The sequence below is a fragment of the Cheilinus undulatus genome, linkage group 2 (assembly GCF_018320785.1).
Source record: "Cheilinus undulatus linkage group 2, ASM1832078v1, whole genome shotgun sequence".
Lineage (NCBI taxonomy): Eukaryota > Metazoa > Chordata > Actinopteri > Labriformes > Labridae > Cheilinus > Cheilinus undulatus.
Window position 1 is genome coordinate 16640742 of NC_054866.1, and position 26026 is coordinate 16666767.

The 26026-nt window shown below is 38.7% G+C and overlaps 1 protein-coding gene across 1 annotated transcript in view; it reads left to right on the forward strand.

Moving 5' to 3' along the window:
• Positions 1–26026, forward strand: part of LOC121517600 (limbic system associated membrane protein) — a 446474-nt gene that overhangs the window by 388592 nt on the left and 31856 nt on the right. Inside the window, exons 5-6 of the mRNA XM_041799496.1 lie at positions 22789–22920; positions 23988–24108. Coding sequence (XP_041655430.1) covers positions 22789–22920; positions 23988–24108 — 253 coding nt within the window. The remainder of the gene's footprint in view (positions 1–22788; positions 22921–23987; positions 24109–26026) is intronic.

Consider the following 26026-nt stretch of genomic DNA (forward strand, 5'->3'; position numbering starts at 1 on the left):
TACAATAAAAGCAAAAAAAGCCCCAAAATAAATCTTTACAAAAAGGTGTCAACAGAAAATAACTTTTTTAAAAGTGCATATCCTGGCATTGCTTTAGAGATAATTAAATAAATGAGTTAGTCAGTGTGACTGTGTCCTTGATAAGAAAACACAGGCAGAGCAATGACATGGTAACCTTGCAAAACAGATGGATTGGCCAGACTCCATGGCTGTCATCAATCCAATCCATCTTGCAAAGTTCCAGTCTACAACGCTTGTGCCAAACTGAAAATTGCTTGGACCAATCAGCGTCATTAAATTTAATTCTATTAAATTCAATTCAAAACACGTTATTTGTCCCTGATGGGCTATTAAGGCACAGGGGGCAGCAATATGGACAGAAACACAACATCAAAAACACAAAGTGCAAATTGCAAGAAATGAAATAGAATAAAAAAGGGATGGGAGGTAAGGAGAATAAGTTGGGTTTAGTTGTACTTTGAGCCCATGGCAATGGCTGCCACCAAGGTAGCAATTAGCTCAGATGAAGCTTTAGAAAAGCAGCAGTTTTATCAGACCCCAACCACATTTCTTTATTTAAACAAGCACAAAGAGCCACATAGAAAGTTTCTCTTGGTAGAGAAGATGTTTTCCCCTGATAGGTTTCAGCATGAATTTTAATCAACAAGAAGCTCAGCCGTTGAGGCATTACTGCAGCGTTAGCCTGTGCAGCTCGGGTTAGCATTGGAGCTGTGCATGCATGCTACCTTATTTTGTCTTGCTGCTCTGGTTGGTCTGTCAAGGTTTCCTACATGAATGTTAAATATATCCATGCAATGGATGTATGAATCAGTCTATCAGGTGTTCAGGCTACTGACATTGTTTGGGGAAGTGTAACGACAAAAGAGGTTCATGCTCTGCTTAAATACAAAGAGTATACATGAATCACGTACGGTAAATGTGAGGAGTCCCCCCCATGCAGAATGGGGTTCTCTCCATCCTCTTGCCCAATGACAGCTGGGATCTGCTCCAACGCCATCTAGATGGATGGATGTGTGGTAGGATGTCTGTGCAAGTCCATCTACTACTTGTAATTTTCTCAACAACATTGGTTGAAATATTAACTAAATCTAACATGAAATTTAACATCAGTAAACTGCTGAAATACCTTTTCTCATTTAATTCAAAATTTATGTCTCAAGCCTTACCAAGTGTCAAAATTCTGCTTTTTTGCAACTTAAGTAGCACAAAATGTGACATATCCATATCAAAATTGAAAATTGTATCTTTTTGAATTCAAATCTTCATACTGATTTATTGCATCTCCAGTTTTAAGTAAAGTTCAGTACAACTCTGTGATATTGAAACTCCATTTTTGTTACCACTTTGAAGGACAGGAAGGTACAGAGAAGGTTAGACACCACGCATACCAAAGCCCTGCACCCTACTGAGAGCAGATTTCTAGTTTCACAGTCCATGTCAGGTATGGCATGAAGGGGAGTGAGTGTATGAATAATGCTGTCATGTGTCTGTGGATGTAGAAGTGTGTGCATAACAGAAAAAGAGAGAGTGCAGATCCAAACACAGATAGAGAGGTAAGCAGTGCTGCTCTGTCTGACCTTGCTTAGCAAAAAGCCTCTTCTCCTGTGGCAAACACAAGCTCATTGAATCTATCCAGACAGTAATGAGAAGTGCTCCCTCAACAATAGACTAGATCCGTTTATCAGCTGGGTAAGAAAAGCAGACAACCACACTTCCCTTCATGGGAATTCAATCACTAAATCCTATTCTGTTTTATCAACAATTAATCTCTTTTTAAAGGCTCACACTAAAATAGTACAACCATGAGGTTTACAGCCGGTACAATGTGTGGCCACACTGAAGCTTCCTCAAAGAAACAACAAAGGCATATGAGTGTCAAAGTAAATAAAAAAAAAAAGGAGAGTGAGAAAATGAGATAGAGAAGGGAACATCACAGCGTTCTGAAAAACAGACGGCTGCGACGCTCCGCTGTGCGTATCATTTCCTCGGCTCAAGAAGCGGCAAATAAACAGCCGTCTTGTTTTTGGCTCCAACACCTGTGTTATTTCTTCACTGCCAGCAGCGGTGGCAGCAAATGGCTTGTGACTAGAAGTGGAAGTTCTCCTTTTGTCCTTAAACTGCTGAAAAGATTTTCGTTCATGCAGGATTTCTTCTGAGATAAACAGGCTTTCTGCCAAGTGCAGAAGGACATTCAAGGCAACACAACACATTAGTGAGAGGAGTTCTACAAGGATAACAACTGTGCTTTCATTTCAGAAGAATTAAGGCATTTCAGAACAGAATCGATTTGTCCTTAGCTGCCAGAGGGGAAAAATGTTGTCAGTGCTGTTTTATTTGTTTTTTTTATTTATTTCAAAAATCCGATGACAAACACACTGACATTACTTAATCCTAATGCTTTGAAATCTGCCTGCAGTCAGAGATCATTTTAATTTAATTTTAACATGATTCTGTATAAATTGATCTGATATGTCTAAAAAGATAGCCAGTCTTTTTTTATGTCACTGCAAATGAAAGATGACTTTTTTGGTGCTATGACCTTGTGCATTCATTCATGACATAACCACATATTTTACAAACAGCAAAATTCACTGGCGACAAGTTATGTCTCTTCTTGTTTTTTTCTGAAATACACTATAATGCCAAAAGTATACGCTCACCTGCCTTGACTCGCATATGAACTTAAGTGACAGCTCATTCCTAACCATTTTTTCAGAAGCGCATTTGTGAGGTCACACACTGCTGTTGGATGAGAAGGCCTGGCTCTCAGTCTCCACTCTAATTCATCACAAAGGTGTTCTGTCAGGTTGAGGTCAGGACTCTGTGCAGGCCAATCAAGTTCATCCACATCATACTCCCTCATCCATGTCTTTATGGAGCTTTGTGCTCTGGTGCACAGTCATGTTGGAACAAGAAGGGGCCATCCCCAAACTGTTAGCACAAAGTTGGGAGCATGGAATTGTCCAAAATCTCTTGCTATGCTGAAGCATTCAGAGTTTCTTTCACTGGAGCCGTGCGGCCAAGCCCAGCTCCTGAAAAACAACCCCACACCATAATCCCCCTCCACCAAACTTTACACTTGGCACAATGCAGTCAGACAAGTACTGTTTTCCTGGCAACTGCCAAACCCAGAGTCATCCATCAGATTGCCAGATGGAGCAGCACTATTGGTCACTCCAGAGAACGTCTCCACTGCTCTAGAGTCCAGTGGCAGTGTGCTTTACACCACTGCATCTGATGCTTTGCATTGCACTTGGTGATGTATGGCTTGGATGCAGCTGCTCGGCCATGGAAACCCATTCCATGAAGCTCTCTACGCACTGTTCTTGAGCTAATCTGAAGGCCACATGAAGTTTGGAGGTCTGTAGTGATTGACTCTGCAGAAAGTTGGCGACCTCTGTGCATTACGCGCCTCAGCATCCACTGAGTCCTTTTACGTGGCCTACTACTTCATGGCTGAGTTGCTGTCGTTCCAAATCGGTTCCACTTTGTTATAATACCACTGACAGTTGACTGTGGAATATTTAGGAGGGAGGAAGTTTCACGACTGGACTTGTTGCACAGGTGGCATCCTATCACAGTACCACGCTGGAATTCACTGAGCTCCTGAGAGTGACCCATTCTTTCACAAATGTTTGTGGAAACAGTCTGCATACCTAGGTGCTTGATTTTATACACCTGTGGCCATGGAAGTGATCGGAACACCTGATTTCAATTATTTGGATGGGTGAGTGAATACTTTTGGCAATAGAGTGTATATTATAATGAAATTGCTGTCTCCGTTCTTTATGCAAAAGAAGTTAAGACTTCTGTGTTACTCCTTCATATTTTTCTTTTTGTTAATGTCATCATTTGCAATACATGCTCTCATCAAGGTTGTCAATTGAAGTATGACATCCTTCTCAGTAATACCTGCATGCCTGCAATATCCTGCAATATCTTCCTCTTCAGATGAGAAGTAGACTTCTGAGAAGATGGACTGGGAAACAAATAAGGTGGCATCGAGGAGGAAGTCAGGATAAGAATGAGGCCTTTAAGGATCTGGACTAGATGCTGATGAACAGAATGGAGGTGGCTGGGGTGGAGGAGGGCTGCAGCATCCATATTGAAATGACAGACTGACAGCAGTAGAAAGGATGAAAGATTTGAAATATTTCATTTATTTATTAGTTTATTTGTAGGGGCGATACATAGGCATTGCTGCATTTAATTACAGTACAACTGATGCAATGTATGAAAGACTTCTAGCCATGGCTAACTTGCAGTCCTTGTCCCTGGTTAGGCTTTTAAGGAATGACAGCTGCATGACGATTGGTCAGGCAACATTGTGGCAAAATCTGATGCAAACTGAAGCAAAAGGTGCAACAATTTTGGATTTTATTGAAAATCTGTACATGTTTATGGTTTTATGGCACCAGTTTCAAACCAGAACACCCAAGAAGCCTTCTGAGAGGTATCAAGGAAAATGGAGCAAAGTTTTGGTGTGCAAATCAAGACATACACACAGACATAGAGACACACAGGCACGCCAACAATTTTAGTAGTAAGATTAGTTAATTGCTTTTATTCCTTTAATAACTGAAAATATAATGTGTAATGTTGACTAAAGCCAACACTTTAAACCTTGAGCAGGTTTAAAATTACTAGTGAGAGTGAGGGCAAAATCATAAATAACGTGATTTTTTAATATCCTCCAATGGCTGACTTTACACCTACTAGGAGCTGAGTTTAAAATTAAAGTTGTAACTTAACCCTAGGTTGAAACTATCTCAACTGGTGCAACACTTGTTAGTGACCCATAAACCTTCCTAAGTAAGAACTTATATTCAAACTAGGCTAAGCAGAAGCACAATGCAAGTCCATTTACCATTTTTCTTCTTACATAATTTTTTTAAATACTGTTGTTTCATAATTTTAATGATAATTTAGCATTGATTGCGCATATATGGATATTCTTGTATTTGAATACATGGGAAAAAATTACATTACACTAAGCATATAAGTCTGCTGCTGTTAATGTTGCATCATGTTTTTGCTGTCAGTAACCCAGGGTTAATAGAGTCATAAGAGAGCTTAAGACTCATCAGGTTTTGGAGGTCAGTCATCATCTTTCCATTATCTCTAATGAGAATGTGTCAATGAAGATATTTATTCGGTAATAATGTGTTGACCTGAGTCCTGGCAGAAAGAATGCTGGTGAGTGGCGTTGTACTGTAAAGTCAGGACAAACTGTTCAAACACAGCCTGCTTGAACTTAAACATACATCCATTGTTCTCACTGACGGTCCAGCTGGGAGCGATGGATGCACGTATACCGACACCGGCACAAATATGTCCCACTGTTTTAGACAAAAGAAAATAAATGTTGCTGGGTCTTTTATGCCTCTCCACTCTGAAGTTTCTCAAATGGGCTGCTTAACATAAATTAGCATTTGAGGAAATAAATGTAATGTTTCGCACTGTGGTAAAAGTGATGCTGATGAATGATGCATGAAGATATGCAAATGAGCACTATCCAGTTGCCAGCTGAAGTTGCTGGTTTGTGATTCAAAATCCCCTCCGCCTCCTCCGTCTCTCCCCTGTCTGGTCCCCCCTCTTTTTTGCTTTGGGAGGTGCAGGGCCCGCGTGCACATTTAGACTGACAGAATGTGATCCTGTGCCCCTCCGTCCCACTGCAGTCCCTCCATCTTTTAGAGGATTTTAATTGACATGGAGGTCTTGAAAACTGTACTTGTTCCCACAGACTTGCTAGTGCAATGCAAATCAGTATCCAGCAGGCATTTGTGGAGACAACAACTTTTCCAGGCCCCTCTACACTCCCCAACTTGCTCACAAAAGCCTGCTGTTGCTTATCCCCGAGGCCACGGGGCTTTAAACAGTATAATGAGTAGGAAAAGACAGCAATTATATGCAATGTCTTTCCAGCATGGCAAATTAGAGAATGGCAGAAAAACAATTTGAGGTGGCCAAAAAGGGGTGAAAGTTGGATTTAAAGTCCAAGTTTAAGTACCGTACGCTGTCTTTAAAACATAATTGGTGTGCTGAGAGAGAAGTATACAGTAAACACGGCAGGTTTTGCAGTTTAGACAGTCACAAACCTTTGACTTTGCTTCTCAAATTTCGTGCAATTTTCATAAGCTTTTGGATAATGGATAGGCTGCCTGTAATGCTTCATTTAGGCTCTCATTTCTTAGCTGGAGGATGCTGTAATGCAGCTCACTGTATAACTTGATTATCTGCTAATGTGTCCTTTAATTCTGAATTAGTACGTGGCTTACATTTGCGGAAATCTTTTGAAGCAGAGACATTTTCCCACTAATGTTAGAGTTAGAGGGGTTTACTAAGAGTATTTCAAATTTCCATATCAGATACTGTATATTCGTTTTCAGCATCTTGCAAAGTAATGGTTCTCAATCATTACGCTCTTTAACAGTATTTTTTCATAGTTGCATGCTTAGACGAGATTTACAGCCCATAAGATAGGAGAGTGCTTAATAAAAACAGAACAACTGACACAGTTAAATAAAATATTTTAACTGTAAAAGTACATTTCTTATCAGTTTTTCTGAAAGAAAAATGCTTCAGCTACCAAACCTCCTTATTTCAGGGCTCTCCAAGTACAACATACTTCAGCCACCATGAGTTTGTGTTGTGCTAAAGCCATTCTCTCATGGTAGAAAATAGAAACTTCTCTTTCTCAGATAGTTCCTCCATGTTCTTCACTGCTGGTTTCTATTGTAAGACTAGCTCAAGGCTATTGGCACTTACATACCAGGAGAGATGTTGGAGGAAAAGATTTCCAATGCGGAGATGTAATCAAAGGTTGGCAACAAACACACTGATATTTGGCAGGGATTCCAACTCTGACCTGCAGTCACAGCTGTTCAGGTGGAAGAGGCAGCAGGCTTGAATTTGTGAGTCACAAAAAGATAGAAAGAATGTGGGAAAAGTTTGGTGTTGCCAAAAATGCCCTCAGGCTTTTTAAAAGTCAAGATCTATTTATTTATTTATCCACATGTACCTGTTGTTTTATTCGCAAACAGACAAAGATTCTAAATGTTTTGATAAGTTTTACATGATTCACAGCACTCAGTTCTTTTACATGATGTTAAACTCTGACCACTAGTCTAACCAAAACTGGACCTCTGAAATACATGTAAACATGTTAGTTCAGCTGAAACCATACTAACTTGAATTTCTTAGTCAGACTAACACCTGAAGGCTGATGACTCTTGTATGTCTCACTCATTCTCAAAACCAGCATTGGCATTCTGAGCATGCTGAACAGTTCTCATGTAGGCCTTTGACCCAAGAATTGAAGAGGGTGAAGAAAGCTGGGAAGAAAATTAGATGAAAGTATCAAGAAGGCAAGTAATAGAGCAAGACCGACAAGACCAAGTTTATGCTGAAGGAGCTTACATGAAAATACAGATGTTCAGAATACTTGTAATCATTTCTTTTGGTTTATGACTTCATATGGAAAGCAAGAAAGGTCCAATAGTAACTAACTGAAATTGGGTATCCCCATCTACTGTCACAGAGCCAAACAAACTTCCATCAATAAATCGATCCTCCCTTGTTGCCTGTGCTGGGACAAGGACAGTAGGCCAATTATCTGTGCCAATAAGCTATAGTAATATATAGTGCCTATAAAAAGTATTCACCCCCATAGATATTTTACCTTTTTATTGATTTTATAACTCAGTTATGTCAATACATGTTTTTTTGTTTGTTTGTTTGTTTTTTATAACAGTTGGTGCAAGCAGTCTCCCAATTAATGGAATGGTGATCCCCTGAATGCAATGAATGTGTACCCAATTGCAGTATAAAGAGACCTGTGCCTGGAAGGTCCAGTCACTGGTTTATTAGTATTCCTGGCTGCCATTACACCCTGAAGACAAAAGAACATTCCAAGCAAATCAGAGAAAAGGTTACTGAAAAGTGTAACTCAGGGGATGGATACAAAAATGTCCAAGGCACTGAACATCCCCCGGAGTTCAGTTAAATCCATCATCAAGAAATGGAAGGATGATGGCACAGGTGTAAATCTGTCTAGATCAGGCCTTCCTCATAAACTGAGTGACTGTGTAAGGCTCCATGTGACACGAAGTAGTGGAGGACCCAGAAGCAGACTTAAACCCAGCAGTAGAGTTGAAACACTGGACTGAAGAAGTTCAAAGCAGAACCAAACAAAAAAAAATCACTCTTGATATCTGATCAAACAGGAAACTAAGAGGCTAAATAAAACACTAAATCTATTTGCAATTCTCAAAAACATTACCTGGCTGTGAACTCCAAGAGAACAAAGATGTTCTGGCAGCAGCATGCTGCCAGCCCTCAGTCTAAGTACCTTCTTGATTGAAGATCTCCATCAGGTGTGCTGCATCAGTGAGATGATTGCAGGCAGGAGTGCAGCCTGCCAGTGAAGTCAGACTGGGAATGTGACACTATGGTCAAGTGGAAGAAAGTTCTTTAATCTGATCAGACCAAAATGGTGCTTTTTGGCCATCAGACAGGGACTATGTTTGCGACCACCAAACACTTCATATCACCACAAACATTCCATCACCATATGAGGCATGGTGGAAGCAGCATCATGTTGTGAGGATGCATCCTGGAAGGCTTAAAAAGGTAGAGGATAAAGGAATATCCTTTAGGACAATCTTATTCAGTCTCCAAGAGATCTATGGTTTATTTTCCAACGAGACAATGACCTGAAACATCCAGTGAAAGCTTCTCAAAAAGGGTTTAAAGACAACATGGTGAATGTTCTGTAGTGGCCAAGTCAAAGTCCAGACCTCAGTCCAACAGAGAATGTGTAGCTGGACTTGGAAAGGGCTGGTCATGCCCCAGTCCCCATACAATCTCGAAAACTTGAGCAAAGAAGAAGAAGAATCAAGTAAAATTGCAGTGTCCAGAAAGCCTGATTGAGACCTATCCACACAGACTCAGTGCTGTGATTGCAGCCAAAAGGGCAGCTACTAAATACTGACTTAAAAGGGTTGAATATTAATCCAGCCCAATACTTCTCATACATATTTTGATTTCATTGGCATTACTTTTATGGAAATCTGTTTTCACTTTGACATTAACATTTTTTTTTTTGTAAATTTTATTGTCAAAAAGCCAAATTACATTGGCCATGATGAATTTATAAAATCATTTTGCACTGTGTGGCAAAAAGAGATGTAAAGGTAGTATGAATTTTTACAGTACATACAAAATATGAGGCAATATTGACAATTCCCACAGCATAAAATTATTAAACTCAAGGGAACAAACATTAAAGTAATTGGAGTAAAATAAAATAACCTGTGTTCACCCTGATCAAACTGTGTTTCTCTTTGGTTCACTGAGCCAGGCCGATATTCTTTTAAGGTTTAAGTATTTCAGCATCACTGGTTCAATATCAGCCTCTCTGTCTGCATATTGTTTTTTGCTGAGTGATAATGCAGTCCCTAGGGTTGGAAGCAAAAGCTATATTTGCTTGTGTTGAATTATTAACTAGACCTTTCAAACTAATAAATGATTGTATTGATTTATTTTAATGCTGTTAAAGCAGTTAGATTTTCTGCATAGCTTTACGTTTGGAACAAGTAGTTTATTTTAATCCTTTAGCATACCATACATAGTATAGCCATGTAAAGTATTCAGAAATGGTGGATATTTAAATGCAGTGAGGAAATTTGGGGATGTGTTGAATTCAGTGCCCCCCATGGAAAAATAAGTTTCAAACCTTTTCTCAAAACATAGACAAAGGTGAGCATCAAATATGAGGTGTTTATCAAAACTTAGATCTAAACTTAAGATGAGTATTTAGAATGGAATAAGGTTCCCAGGGTGCTTTAAATGGCAGTCCAAAAGAATCCCCAGCAAAGACACCTGGATCCCCTACTGAGATCATAGCCCCTCAAAGAGCCCTACTTTGGCCTCATATTAATTAAACTCTGGCAAGGTAGAGCTACATAGACTTATCAAAACCATAAAATAGTGGATTACTGTGTGACAAAATAGGACAAAAAAGCCACATTTGTGAAAGTAGAACTGTCAGCACACCTGTCATAGGAATGCATTTTTAAAATTCTGTTTGTGACATTTTTGAGACTTTGAGTGATGTTGTTACTCATATAAGAGGTAATGAGTAAGTGCTGCTCATATTTGAGAATGTCTTGAAGTTGTGTACTTCTGTCTCTTTGTTGATTGGAAAGAAATGTTTCAAATGTTCTCCACTAGCTGTGCTGCTTTAAGCAAAATGGAAAAAAAGCTTCATATTGGTTTTTGCCTGGGGCCTCAAGATAACTTAAACTGCTCCTGTTTGGAGGAAAGAAAGATCATTTCTTGTTTTATACCCCCTATCTGGTAAAAGTATCCTCCAGGATAAGAACAGTCAATGTTTAATGATAAAAGCTGTAAAAATCCAGTTTTTCATGTTTTATCTACAAGAACTTATATGTTTCAAAAAATTCCTCAAACAAAATCCCCCTAAATCATAAGAAATATGGAACAATATTTCACTACTTCATGGTCAGGGTCTTTGTCACAGCATGTTGCCATTTGTTTTTACAAATGATCTGTATCTGTGAATGGGCATCAACTTTACACCTGATTTTATTCATGACAGTATCCCCCAGGATATAAAAACTATGGCTGCACTGAAGGGCCCTTGCACCCCGATGCATGCCATGTTGTGTCGCAATCACAGGTGTACAGCAAAAGTTGGGTGTTAGCAACCTCCCAGGTCGTCAGATGTGAAATAATAAACATGTTGCACTTTCTATATAGGACAGAACTGCTCATCAAGAGTTTGGGTCAGTAAGAAAACATTATAATAATAATAATATAGATAATATTAAAAGAAAAAGGGACGTTTTATGGTCAGTGTGTAACTGGATACTGCCAGTGGGTGGCACTAGAGTAAAACCATGTAATTTACATTTAATTGTGTAGAGGGTCAGATTCTGATCATACATGTGAATTTCAAAGCCAATCAGATGCTTCGTATGGCAGTTACGGTCACTTCCTGTCACATGGCAAAATATGAAAATGCTTGCCATCACCAGTAAGGTAATCTTTAATGTAACATTTCAGTGTTTTTGAGGAATATTAATGGCTTAGCCTTGCAATCAGAGCTTGATAGGTTCAGCACAGTAAGAGGAATAAACAAATGACCCAGATGTATCACTTCCTGTTGCCATTAGGGAGTGCCACAGCAAAAATGATGAAATTGACCTTTGAATGTGTAGAGGTCTAGGTTCTGATCATACATGTGAATTTAAAGCCAATCAAATGCTTCATATGAGAGTTACGCTTACTTCCTGTCACATGGCGAGATATGGAAATGCTTGCCATCTGCCAGTAGGTGCCCTTAAATGTCACATGTCAGTGTTTTGGATGAATATTGATGCCTTTACGTTGATATCAGAGCTTGATACGTTCAGCACAGTATAGAGGAATAAACAAATGACCAAACTGTGTGATTTCCTGTTGCCAGTAGGGGGCGGCAAGCTTAGATGTCTGTATGTGGATGTGTTTAGTGTGTTGTTGTTGTCTTGCAAGAAATTTTTGAGGAACTTTACAAAAGTTATTGCAGGTTAAAGTCATTTGGGACCATCAAAAACACGTTATTTTGAACTGAGGTTAGTACTCAGCCCTAATTAAGCACAATGAGGTTATATCTTTGGACATATTATCGTAAAATTTTGCAGGGATAATCAGTGCTCCAAGAGAGAGTAATATTGGTGACTTTGGTGATCCCAGGCTTTTTATGTAGTGATATTATTAGGTAGTTCACTGCCTTTGATGTGTGGCCAAGTACCTTAGTATTTCATCACACTGCCTCTGGCTTCACATGTCTGTAATTTCAGATGCTAAATAGGAAATGTGAGCGTGTTCAAATGCTACACAATCTAATTTTTGCACATTTGCATTAGCATTACACGCACCGACATGCTTTTAACTGTCTTCGAAAAAATTATAAAACATTGAATGTGTAAAAATGAAGACAGAAGGGAGCCTCAATCCTCTCCTTTCCTTATTTAATGCTCTTCTCTTCTCTGACATCCACTCTCCTTCCTCAGCTCAGATTAGCATGGAAATGTAATAATATAATACAGTGTAATGTCAGGATTCATGAGGCTTTTCTAATGTATACACTTTGAATCAGTCACCGCTCTCAGTGCTCCCTGAAAGCCTTCAAGGCAGAGTGTCTTCACCTCAGCTCCTTCATGCCAGATCCTACTCACCATAGAGATATAACGCCTCCACACAGAGGCCCAGGCATGTGTGGATACGTATATAACCCCATACACTGCTCTCTCTAATCAGTTCCCTAGAGACAAGATTAACCAATCATTCCTCATTAAGCTTCTTTAATAAGATAACATGTAAAACAAACACTTCATGTGCAAGAAGCCGTATTCTCCTGTGACTGCAGACAAAGATGCGTGAAATGTTGTGTTGTAATCAATTGTTTCTGCAGACAAAACATCAAATTCCATTCATACTTAATTACTGAGCTTCTCTTTAAACACACCAGGTGAGATTACTGACAGTTAATTGCTGCACTTGAAAAAAACAGCTGAGCCACTTCATCATCCCTCATTTAAATTCTCTCCTTTCCCTCCTCCTCTGTTCTTTGATCTTTGCAGTCACCTGTTTTTTTCTCTACCTTTATCCAGCAACCAAACCAACGGACTGAAGAAGAGATTGAGCTTCAATAGAATTTCCATGGCAACACATTTTCCATCATACCTCTCCAATCAAGTTAGCCTGGCAGTTCGTCCAGGGAGAGATAAATGTGATCAGGTTTCATCTTTGATCATGATCCTACTGATCTTTCAATCAGTATAAAATAATACTGTAGCATCTGACCCCCATCTCCATCATACACTTGGTTTGGATCATTCAGTTGTTTTCTTTCTCTTACTATTTCTAACACTGAAAACACATTTAGCTGTAGATATTCTGTGTTCAAACTTTAAAGCAATACTGGTTGGACTAGAGTTGTGTATCCCTACTTCCAAAAAGTTGAAGTGCTGTGAAAATAAAAGCAGAATGCAAAGATTTTTAATCACATAAACACATATTTGATTAAACTTGGAAATTTTCCCACTTTTACAAAAAATATTAGCTCACTTTAAATTTGATGGCAGGGGATGGGGCAGCAAAAGGCTGGAAATGTAAATTGTACTGATGGAAAACAGCCGGAGGAGCATTTTGCAACTTATTAGGTTAATTGGCAACAGGTCAGTAGACTGACTGGATATAGAAGAGGCATTTTAGATAGGCAGAGTTTCTCAGAAGTAAAGAAGGGCAGAGGCTCACCAATCTGAGGGAAATTGCGTTTAAAAATTGTGGAACAATTTCAGAAAAATGTTCCTCAACGTAAATCTTGAAGACTTTCAATACTACCCTATCTATAGTACATAATATCATCAAAAGAGTCAGAGAATCTGGAGGAATAAAGGGACAAGAGCCATGGTTAATATGTGATCTTGGGACCTTCAGGCAGCACTGCATAAAAACCAGGCATGACTCTGTACTGTAAATCTCTGCATAGGCTCAGGAACACTTCTAGAAATCATTGTCTGTGAACAAATCACTGGCTTTTCATGATTTTTTTTTTTTTTCACGAATCAGTGCTATTGGTCACCTTTAACATCTCTCAGTGAGTTTTAACCAAATTTAGAGCTCTAAAAAAGTTTCAAAGAGATCCTGACTATGACTATTCAGTGTCAGATTAATCTAAAAAAAAAGTATTTTTCAAATCCTGAAGTGAAGATTTTGGAGATACAAGGTTTCAGCCTGACACCAGCAAAATGCAAGCTAAAGCTGTATCATGCAAAGAAGAAGCCGTATGTGAACACAGTCTGAAAATGCTGCTGTTTCTCTGGGCCAGAGCTCATTTAAAATGGACTGAGACAAAATGGAAAACTGTTCTGTGGTCAGATGAATCAAAATAAATTCTAACTTTTTGTGCAGTTCGTGCTTCATGGGATATGTCTTGCATCCATTGGCACAATGCTCATAGTCTATGTTTGTCACGGGCAGAACCTTAGAAATTAATCCCACAGGATGATTGGACGAATGTTATGTCCGTCTCATTCATTAAGGGCCAATCAGAGCGAAAATTATATGATGTAGTGGGCATGTGCAGCTCCAGAGAGTACACTCAACAAAGAAGCTATCATTGTTTACTGTTAGTAGAGCCTGTTGGTGAAACAAACTCATGCCAAGGCAGTTAGGAAAAGCGCAAAACCTTTTTATCCTTAAAGAAAAGCTTTCAGTGTGATTCTTTGATCTTCTTTTCATTAAAAAAAACATATGATTCAATTCTACTGCTGTGGCTATACCCCAACTGATTGCTACATCAGTCATCATTGTTTGTGAGCTTGCAGTACAACTAAAAAACACCCATAGCTGTTTTGTAAATTTCCTATATTGCTGATATTTCTAATATTTTTGTGTCTCCAAAGATCTTCTGAGGATGGTTAATTTCTTCAAGGTCCCAGGTCAAGCTGTATGGTCAGGAGCGGGGACTATCTCTCCTCTCCTCCTGGGCTGATAATTTAAACTCACCAGCTTGAATTAGATAAAATGCTGCTTGTTCTTGCAGCCAAGGCTGTTGCCTCACAGCTTGTATTTGTGGACCTTCAAAAGAGACAGTCTGAACCCAGAATGTCTTAACACTTGATATCAATCAGTGTAATCATATTTTGAGTCATGATCAAGCTTAAGGTTGACCTTAAGGCATAAAAGGGTGAATTACTTTGGGCTTCATTAGAAATCTGGCATCAACCACACAACGTGTAGATGTCACTGTTTCTCCTGGGCTGAGACTAGTAAACAGCTCAACATAAGCCACCCGAGTCTCCTCTGTCTACTTTTCATCTCAGTTATGAAATATTTTGGGAATATTTTATTCAATAGCTATCATTCTCCTTAATTAATGCTGATTGGTCTGTCCCTTCTCAGACTGGGCACTATCTTTTCAGCTTGAAGCTTTGCAAGATAGATCTGCCTGATGATAGACATGGAATCTGGCAAAATCATCAGCTTTGCAAGGTTAGAAAAATCCAGCTTAAAGACCAGCATTGGGTTAAATGCCCCCAGTATTGAACAAAGCAACAGGGTTTTATTTTTCTACAAGCAAGCCACCTTGTTTTTGTATAATTTCAACTCATATCTGTGTCCTTCTGCTTGTAGCACACTGATCAGCTGTTAAGGTTTATAGTAACCTTGTAAAGCTGTTGATTTGGCCAGATTGTGTCTGACATCCATCTTCTAAAGTTTAACCTGAAAGGCTTGTTCCTTGTCAGAGAATGACCACACCAATCTGCCTCATTTGAGGAGAATGAGGCGGTGGTTTAGTACTGCAACCTTGTAAACAATGGCAGTGAACAGACTGACTTGGATGATGAAAGGAACTAGGCAAAACTTCTTTATGAAATGAGAGTAAAGTACAGCAACGAAAGCTCTCTCAAATGGCTTTAGCAATAGTGTAATTTACCATCTGACTTTACTTAATATGTCTGCATCCCAGTTTGAGATCATTTTAGGCAAAACATGTTTAAAGATTTAACTGAGAGAAGCAGCACATTAATGACTATAGAGTTTGTTATTCTTGTTCATCTTTCTATCTGTTCAGCTTTCTAATATAGTCCCAGACCATGGGTTAGGTCATTCTTCCACCTTGCCATAGAGTCTCCATCATGCCTTTTAGTGAACTCCAACTGAGATTGAATGAGTTTTCTTCAACAATGGCTTCTCTTTGCTACTCTCCCATAAAGCTTTGACTGGTGAAGAACCAAAGAACGATTCAATTTGTGAGGACATCCTGATTTAGACACGTGCCATATTCCTTCCATTTATTGATGATGGATTTAAACGAACTTAGTGGGGATGTTCAGTACCTCGGAAATTGTTTTGCATCCATCCACTAACTTATACTTTTCTGGAACTCTTTCTCTGGGTTGTTTGGAGTGTTATTTTGTCTTCGTGGTGTAATGGTAGCCAGGAATACTGATTAGTCAGTGACAAGACCTTCAAGGCACAGGTGTCTTTATACCACAGTCACTTGAAATCTATTCACTACACTCAGGTCATCCTCATTTTATTAATTGGGAGACTACTAGCACAAGTTGGGGGGAACCTCTGTTGAATTAGGTCAGTCACTTTAAAGGGGGTGAATATTTATGCAGTCACTTCCTTTACTTTGAAATTTTCAAAAAAAGCCAAATTATATTGATCTTGATTGATTTATTGAATCAATAAAAGGGTTAAACCTCCAAGGAGGTGAATACTCTTTATAGGCACTGTAGCTTAGCTTCTGTGTTTGCTCTCTCTCCTTAGGTCTCTCTCCCCAGGTCAAATTTCAGTCGAATAAAACATTTCTAAGTTTATAATATTAAGCTTCAAAATCATAAAAAATGAGGCAGTAAAATCTTACAGGATTACAGGATGGTGTGGGAGTGTCTCTTGAATGAGATGAAGCCACGCCCACTCAGGTGACATACGATCCTCTCAGGTTTTAAAAATGTTACAATCTGAATGGAGGATAGAACGCACCATTATTCTGCATCTTGACCTTTTTTGACCTCAGAATAAGAGACAAAGTCCATTTTTGGCTCAACTCTCCATCATAATGCTTTAAATGATCCATAGACCACTGTGGCCGATAGATTTGGCAGATTTACCTCACAATGAACAAAAGACAGCATTAAACTGACTATAAACCTCCAGTAAAGGCAGTGACATCAGCTAACAACAGACTGTACTGAGATGAACTGCTCTGTGATTTTATATCATAGTGCTAGGGGTAGGGCTGGGTATTGCTAAGAACCTCATGATTCAATTCGATTTCGATTCTTTAGGTCGCGATTCAATTCAATATCGATTCCATATTGATTTAAATGCTTTCATGTTGATTCAGTACAAAGTAGAAATACACAAATGACCTGTTGACAATTTTTAATAATTATTTTCATGCCCATGTGAACATATGTGGTAGGTCACCTCACATTTTTTAGCAATAAAACATCTGAAAATAAACATTTGCACAATAATAACTTATTTCTGCGTAAGGAGTACAAAAGTAAAAAACATGCCAGTTCTGTATAAATACTGAAAAAGTAAAGTGCATGTAAACTTTAATAATACGTCTTTCCTCTTGGAAATTGTGATAAACCTCACATAACATGGTTATGGTTGGTTGTTGTTTGGTCGAGTGCGAATCACACGCACTGTGACCCCCACTGGCCAGGAGGTGAATCGATTCAGAGGATTTGCTGAATCGATATTGAATTGAGGGGGGAAATATTGGGCTGCATCGATTAATCGATATTTTTACCCACCCCTAGTTAGGGGGCGGGGTCATCCCCTCTGTGGGCTCATGACATCACAAGCCCACATACTGGCCCTGCACAAATTAAACCAAGCCAGAAAAGTTGTGAAAAACTTTCTAAATTAAGAATTCAGTCACATGTAGGTTTCAGTGTTTTTACATTTACAGTAATTATATTCCAACATCTCTAGAGTATTAAGACAAAAACTTTGGATTTCACTTTACAGGGTCTTTAAGCAACAAGGAAAAGCATTTCATTGCGTGCAGCAAAAACAGCTGTTTTACAGCTTTGCTCTCAAAAGTCCCCAGTTCATTTCCCAGGTTGCAGCATTTTGCTCTCATAGAGCATGCAGCCATTTGACATTTACAGTTGATCCAAACAGTGAGCCTTTACCATTCACCATGGAGATCTTCTCTGTGCTATTTATTTCCACTACCAAGATTTTTTTCTGATATTAAAGGGAGAATGAGCCAATCTTATTGCTGTTGTAACATTTGCAGAGTCCCAGGAGAATCCTTTACTCGTTCAGGGCAGATAATTGTGTCTTATTGACCAATCTGCACCATTGCCACACTAGCTGTAAACAGATGATTTCTCATTAAGCTGCCGTGCATTGTTTGATAATTTTATTCCATGAAAAAAACCTGGAATGGATGGTAAAGTCAAAGATCCAAGCTGTGCATTTTTGTAAAAGTGCTAACATATGGTAAAAGCATATAGAGGATTCATTATCGCATCTTTTTCTCACAAACTGCAGAGTTTCACACCTTTCCACCAAATGAGCGAACCAATCCCAAATAAAGACATCTCAGACCCTTCACACCAATGCCATCTCTACTTATGATGAAAACTGACGTGCAGTTAACATGGCAGCACATCAAAGAGTTTTCCATTTCTTCCTTCTGACCCATCCGTAGATTTGTAATAAGACATGGCGTCTTTGCTAATGAGATGCTGAGATGCTGAGATGCAGCGTTCCTTACATGGCTAATTAGCCGGATCCCTCATTAAGCAATTAGTGGGATATCTGTCTAATAGTCTCTGCGGTTTTCTCGCACTGTGTTCAGATGTTTTGTCTGACATTTGCAGATATTATTCCTCGGTTAATTGAAGCTTCCAGACAAAGGACTAATAAAAGTCAGCTTAGCAAGTTGTTGAATGTTAAATGTGCTTTCAGCTGGAGAGTAAATGTAAGTCGTTCATCTGGGGTTTTTTTCAGCATGACCTCACTGTGAATTTTAATTACCTCTGTTGTGGTGTATGCATGGAAGCATGCTGTAGTTCAAATTGATGCTTTATTTATTTAGCCTTTAATCATAAACAGATCTCAAAGGACTTAAAGGTGGTTGAATGCTCCTACCCAAACGCTTTGTGATGTGATGGGTTCAGCAGCATCAGAAACTGCCTTCCACAATAGCTTTCTAATACTTGAATATGGAGGCATATTGTTTTAACTAGCAAAGCACAAGGCCCACACAAGGATTGGCCAGATTTGTGGAGAAAGCAGCTCTCTAAAGCTGTCTAAAGTGTGCACTTTTATCTGCATTCAAGCAAACAGTCCACATATCCTATTTCTGTGAAGCCAGGTGTCTGACCCTGGCTTTAAGCGCTGACATCCTGAATTTTAGCCTCCATGCTTAGACATCATGTCAAACTGAGCTTCTTCATTCTGAGCAAACTGACACTTTAAAATCCTCTGCAAATAGCAATTCTGAAAGTGACTTTCTAGCTATTTTGATAAGAAATCTGATTCTATTTTCTACCTCATCATATAATATCTTAAGTATAGCTTGTCCCTGAAAATTCTGAGAGGATCTTACATCTTAATAAGCCTGGCCATTTGGCTTTATCAGTAATAGAGTGCCTTATTGTCCTCTGCACTAATGGCCATGCCAATCTGGCGTGGGTGGCAAATAATAGCAGCAGTCTTTGGGGAAGCTGGGTTTAGTAATGCATTGTGGTAATATTATACTGTGGAATATAGTTTAGAGGAAAAATCTGTTTCTTTCACAGTAGCAGAAAAAAGCAAGATACCAGACTGAACAGCAGGCATCCTTGGTGCAAAGTGACACGTGAAAATTAATGTAGAAAAGAGTTAAAAAAAAATGTTGAATCAAAGTGCTTTTAGGGCAAGCACTCTGTACACTTTAATGCTAACCAAAGTGGTGATTTCTTTGACTTCCCGCAGTAATATTTGTACTGTGGAATTGCAAAGCAACCTGGGAGATGCTGAAATAACCCTGCGAAGTAATCCAGCAAAGCCTCCTTTACCCCTTTATACAAATACATCTTTACCCAATCACTGATCTGCCTTTCTATATCTGCTCAGTAAAAGCATGTTCAGTATTTTTTATTGATCTTTTGACAGCACTTTAAGTCTTTGAAGAACCCAATATCATCCCATCCCATGCGTCTCTAAAAAAGAAGCTAGCACAACATTATCATTTGTGAGTTATCCTGATGTGTCATTGAACTGCTGTATCATAATATTATAATGTACATCTTGTATTTCATCATATCTTATTGTATAGTGGTATTATGGTATCACAACATATTGTTTTGTAGTCCATCACATGGCATAGTATTATATTGTGTTGCATCACGTCATACTGCATTACATCCCCTTATATGGAATCGCATCCTGTTGCACCACATCTAATTGTACCACATGATATCATATTGCATAGCATGGCATCATACTGAATTATATTGCATCAGATTACATCAGATTTGTAGACTATCATATCATATTGTATAGCATCATATGTCATAATATTGTATTATATACAAGCAACAACCTCTGGTCCTGAAAACTGAAGGCAATATGTAAGTGCAAAAAATTGCAATACTGCAAGTGTCAACTTGAGGCTGGCTGCAGGAACAATGAAAGTCCCGTCTGAGCACCTGTTAAAAAGCCATTTGTTACAAGAGAAATAAACTGGTTTACAGCCAGGTTAAAAAACCAAACATGTCTCATTAACTAATGTCTTCATGAGCACATGTACTATTTTCACAATAGTTTAGATTATATTTAGGGAAAACCTCACTGTGCACTGATAGGCGTGTCTTATTTGACTGACAGATAGCTTGAAAGGCAGAAGCTATGTTTCTGTCAACCAGATGGATAGCTTAGTGGGCAGGCCGTTAGGTTGATCCAAATTTCGGTTGAGACATCGATTTCAATATGGAAGTCGCCGTGGATTGGCTTCAAGAGCTGTTTGAGTCCACCTATCATAATCAAACAGCTAACGTCACACAGGCTTTGTCCAATTCTTTCTATAGTCTATGATTATATCACATCCAATAGTTTCATATTATATGTATCGGAGTTACCCTGCAATTTCCGACCCTACTGCATATAGTGCTGTTTTTTTTTTTTACAAGTATCAAGCCATACCCCACCATAACATATCGTAAATTATTATTTTAATATTGTATCATATTTTATTGTATCGCAGCATTGCGTGTCATACTGTGCTGTCCATATCGTATCCTTGTGTAGTGTATCACAGTGTTTTGTCTTATCATAGCATAGCGTTCTATATCCGTACGTGTTGTGCCCCTACAGCATATAGGGCTGCATTTTTTACAAGTATAGCATTGCGTATTGTACCATTGCTTATCAAAGCGTATCCTGTCACACAGTAGTGTATCATAGCATATTGAAGTATATCATAGCATAAGGCAGATAGCATATTTTATCTCATCGTTTTATAAACTGTTGTTTTGAATCGCAACATATTGTCTCGTCTCGTCTCGTTTCATCTGGTAACTTCTCGTATTGTATCTTGTTGTTTCGTTTTGTCTCTTAATGTATTGTATTGGACTGCTGGTATAGGCTCCAGCCCCCCACGACTCCCAATGGGAAAAGAGGTATAGAAAATGGATGGATGGATGGATGGATGGATGAATGGATTGATTGTATTGTATGGTATTGTATTATGTTGTCTAGTCTCATATTCTATCTGTTTAACTTTTATTTTGTCAGGTTAGTCCTGCTGAGATCAGAGATCTCTTTTCAACAGACACCTGATATTGTATTATATTGCATTGTATCCTCTTGTCTTGTATCATATAGTTTTATGATAAGAAATTTGTAGTAGACAAATTAGATTTTGTTTTTCTGTCTAGGTCAGGTAAGGTCAGTTTTTATACATTATGCTGCAAGAAAGATGATCTTTGTTTTTTGTAAATGAGTCATAATATAACCCAGGGTGTCTATTCACAGTTTGACTGAGGAGTCTAGGAGCACTGACAAAAAATGCTTCTAGAACAAGTAGCAAACTCTGGTGCTGAACAATGAAGCTAATTTAAAGGGCAAATAATTGAAAATGCTTGTTTATACAGCAGAATTAACATGTTTACACCATGGCTCCATGCATCTTCTATCTATACCGCCTGTCCCATTTGGGCGAGAGGTGTAGTGCACCCTGCACTGGTTGCCAGTCAATTACAGGGCTGTATTATAAAGACAAACCATCTGCACTCATACCTATGGGCAATTTAGTCACCAATTAGCCTAACAAGTATGCAGTGTTAATTTCATCGACTAAACCTGTGACTAAAAATGTTCAACAGCCTTTTTCATGAGAAAGACTAGACCAAGACTAGCCAAAAATAGACCATTGATGACTATAATTGACTAAAAGTAAGTTTAGACTTCGTTGGATATTCAAAATCCATCAAATTTCTCCACTGTGGATAAATCTGTCAAAAATAAAATGCATCTGTAGCTCTTCTGCCTCTCAGCTGTAGAAAGCAGGGACCCCAGGTTTAGTGGGTGCTTGGACTAATAGTTTAGACTAAAATGTAAGGAATTTTTATGGAGACTAAAATGTTTTGGAGTTTTCGTCAACCAAAAACTAAAAGGTTGAAAAGACTAAAATGTGACTAAAACTAAAAGGCATTTAATCTAAAGACAAAGACTAAGACTCAAATTAAAGACAGCTGTCAAAATTAACACTGCAAGCATGTTTTTGGGCTGTGGGTGAGGATTCCAATCAGGAACCCTCTTGCTGTGAGGCTCCATCACCAACCCCCTGCCTCACCGTGCAGCCATACCCTGGTTTGACAAAAGAATTTGGTCTGGATAGCTCAGTTCTTGATTGCCATATTCACTGGGGGTTGAATTCTTTTAATACTCCATCTGTTTAGATTTTCTAAAGCATAAGTTATTCACAATGAAGCACATGGCTGTTCAACTGAAGGGTCAGTGCAGTGTAGCTGCTTGTCTGGAGACAGATCAGATTACAAATGATATGATCCCTGCACCTTTGTTTAATGTATCCCTATTATGTCTGTTTTTATAAAATATATGTCATGTTTCAAGCATGATAAATGCTTTTTGCTCGAGCTTGATATCTAACCTTCTCTTGCCTTTCTTTGTCCTCTCTTTCTTGCCTCCTTTTCTTTTTATCACCTGCAGCAGAGCCACTGGATGGAGAGGAGTACCTAGACATTATAGGCATCATGAGAAACCAAGCGGGACGATATGAATGCAAGGCCAGCAATGACGTCGCAACGCCTGATGTCAAATATGTCAACGTGGTTGTCAACTGTAAGTAACTGATGAATATTCTCCCCAGGTTTCAAGCCAGACATTTCACGAGGTCATACACTCTGAAGATAAAAGCATATAAAAGTCAAGTTTTCAGCAGTAAAGACATGCAGAATGTAATGTGGCAGATCGTGAAGGCTGCATCTTTAAAGTTTTGGAGCACACTTCACTCAAGATGATCCTGGAGTAAGATCTCTAACTTTGATTGCAACCATAATTTCCATGGTAGTTCTCTCGTATCACATCTTCATTTAAGAGGTACTTTAAAACAAGATCGCCTAATTACATCTTGTCTGGGGTCCATGCTAGATCTGATGAGTGTGATGCATACGTTGGCTGCTGTGATTGATGAGCAGCTCATGAGACACCATAAACCAACTACCTCCCCTGAGGAGTTGTAGAATTTTCTTTGATCCCAACAAATCGCATATGGCTGTTTGCCCAAGCCGTACTTCAGCCAAGTCTGAGTGGCTGAATTAAATGATAAAGATTTCTATATAAAACCACTTCTTAGTGTTTAATTCCAAATGGAAAACGGGGATTAATCCACAGCAGACATTTTTCTGGCCAATGTGCTGTGTGGAGAAAACACAATATGAATAATTAATGTTGATAAAGCTGATAAATTGGAAGTTTTATAAGTGATTACTTCTTTAACTTAAGCCTCAAGTCATCTGTTTCACATATGCTCGGGGCTCAGAGTCCTTCAACTAAAATGCAACTTTGCTCTAAAGAATGTATGATGTGGAAACTTTCATTTCTGTGGGCTTATCCGTGATTGCCTTTTCTGTTTGTATTTTTGTTTGTTTGTTTGCTGTCTTGCTTGTATTAGTGTCATTCCATATAGCATTTGTCATTATATGAAAGGGCTTTTTCTCTTGTCCCAGGCTGATATGAAAGACTCTATTCAGACATACCTGACAAAATAAAATGAATTCACTTCTCATAAAATGAAAGAGGGGTTTCAAAGAAAGAAAGATGGCACAAGTGTCACATGAAATGATTTTGTTAAGAGTTGGTTTGATATGAGATGCATTGCTCTTTTTTATCGTTGTGTGTCTCTGCAGACCCTCCAACAATAAAGAGAACACAGAGCTCAGAGACTCCGGTGGGCCGCATGGGGACGCTGCAATGTGACGCCACCGCCGTGCCCACACCGGAGTTTGAATGGTACAGAGATGAAAAACGGTAAGTTTTGGCATACTTTTATTTTACCATTTCCCAAAACAATGTCAAAAAACATACACAGAGCTGCAAACACCCATTAGAGCCATATATTATGCTGCCAGTACAGGTAATGGTCTTGGAGGTTGGAGCAGATCCCAGGTGTCATTTTGGCTGAGGCAGATACTCCCTAGACATGTCACTGTTTAATCTGTACTCATTGACTTTGGTGAACAAACCTTAAAAGAAAATGTGACGACCTCACCATAGACTATATAACACATTTGCACTTTCCATAGTATGCATTTCTCCTCTTTCCTGTTGGACTAACTCAAAATTCATTCTGAAGTTGGTGGTATAAAGAAATAGGGCCCTATTGACCTATCATTAAGCCACGCCCTCCAGTGACACAAGCTAATCACATTTCTTTCTGCTACACAATGCACTCAGTCGTTAGGCTGGCAGACCTCCATAGAGAAGAATTCGAAATTTTGATTTTCCTGGGACCAGTCCAGGGTGTACTGTGCCTTGCACACTGGCAGCTGGGATATGCTTTAGCCCCCACAACCCTGAATGTGTAAAAAATGGATGGATGGTCTTTCCTGTGATTTTTTTTTTTTTCTAAATGGATCCAGTTGTAGCCTAGAAAAATTATCAATGTGCCTGGGCTAAGCCAACACTGGTACAAGGTACTCTGAGGGGATGGACCATGAAGTGTATTTTAATCCAACCCCTAAAGCTCACATAAACACAGCAAAGTGTCTCCTCTTCGGCTCTAGCTATGTGGCAGGCCAAAATGTCTGGATGGAAATATGCCACTTACCAAATACATAAATAATTACACAGTATTTATATTATGTTACCTACAGATATGTTGCCAAAAGAGCTTTAATACAGTGTTCTGAGAGTTGTTTATCTGCACAAGCATTACATGGCTAATTTGCATAAACACTGAAGCAGCTGGGGAGAACTAGGTTTGGTTTTGGCCCAGCACATAGTTGCAGTGGACTTTGAGGTCTGGAATAATCTACTTTTGGGTGATTCTCTGATGAAGTGGATCTGTATGCAACAGGGAATCATACCTTACAGAGAGGTATGGATCTTTTGGATTAATGGCAAGCAGAGGTAGAAAAAAGTACACTACTATTGTACTCAAGAAAAAGTAGTTACTTTGGTTGGAATTTACTCAGGGAAAATAAAAAGCAATGGTCTATTAATCTACTCAGGTAAAAGTAGTTTTTTCCCATCTTCCATCCAAATATGATTTGTGGACTAAAGATGGATATTGCCTCAATAGTGAGCATATACAGTGCTTAACAAATTTATTAGACCCCCATCCAAAGTGAGGTTTATGCCACAGCTGCCCTAAATTAACAGCATTGGTAATTACCAAAATCATTTTTTATGTTTCTGCAATGGTTAATACACCAATATGTAGAAGCCAAATGGTATTTTTAATGCTAAAATATAACTATTATTGTTATCCATGAATTTTCAAATTTACTGATTTACAAAAAAATTGATAAAATAGTAAAGCACATTATTATTTCTTGATTAATATGTCAAATTATAGTTATTTACTTCCATTCCTGAACAGAAAAATTAGTTTTAGTGGTTGAATGTTATGCTTGATTCATTTCTGACTTTTCAGAGAAGCCCAGTGAGCTGGCTAAAATTTGGGTATAAAAAAGGTGAATTCAGTTTGAAATTCCTCATTCCTGTTCAAAATGGTAAAATGTGCAGAGCTCAGTATAAATGGAAGAGTCGGCATTAAAGCACTTCATGATGCTAGATGGTCTTGGTATGTTTCAGATTTGAGTGTGCCCTGTAGTTCTCTTGCTTTTTACCTTAAAAGAGATTTTTAAAAGCAATTTGTTCACTTGATATTTTTGCTTTTAGCTAAATGGGGAAGGGGTTAAAATTGTCTGGTGCCTCCATGGCT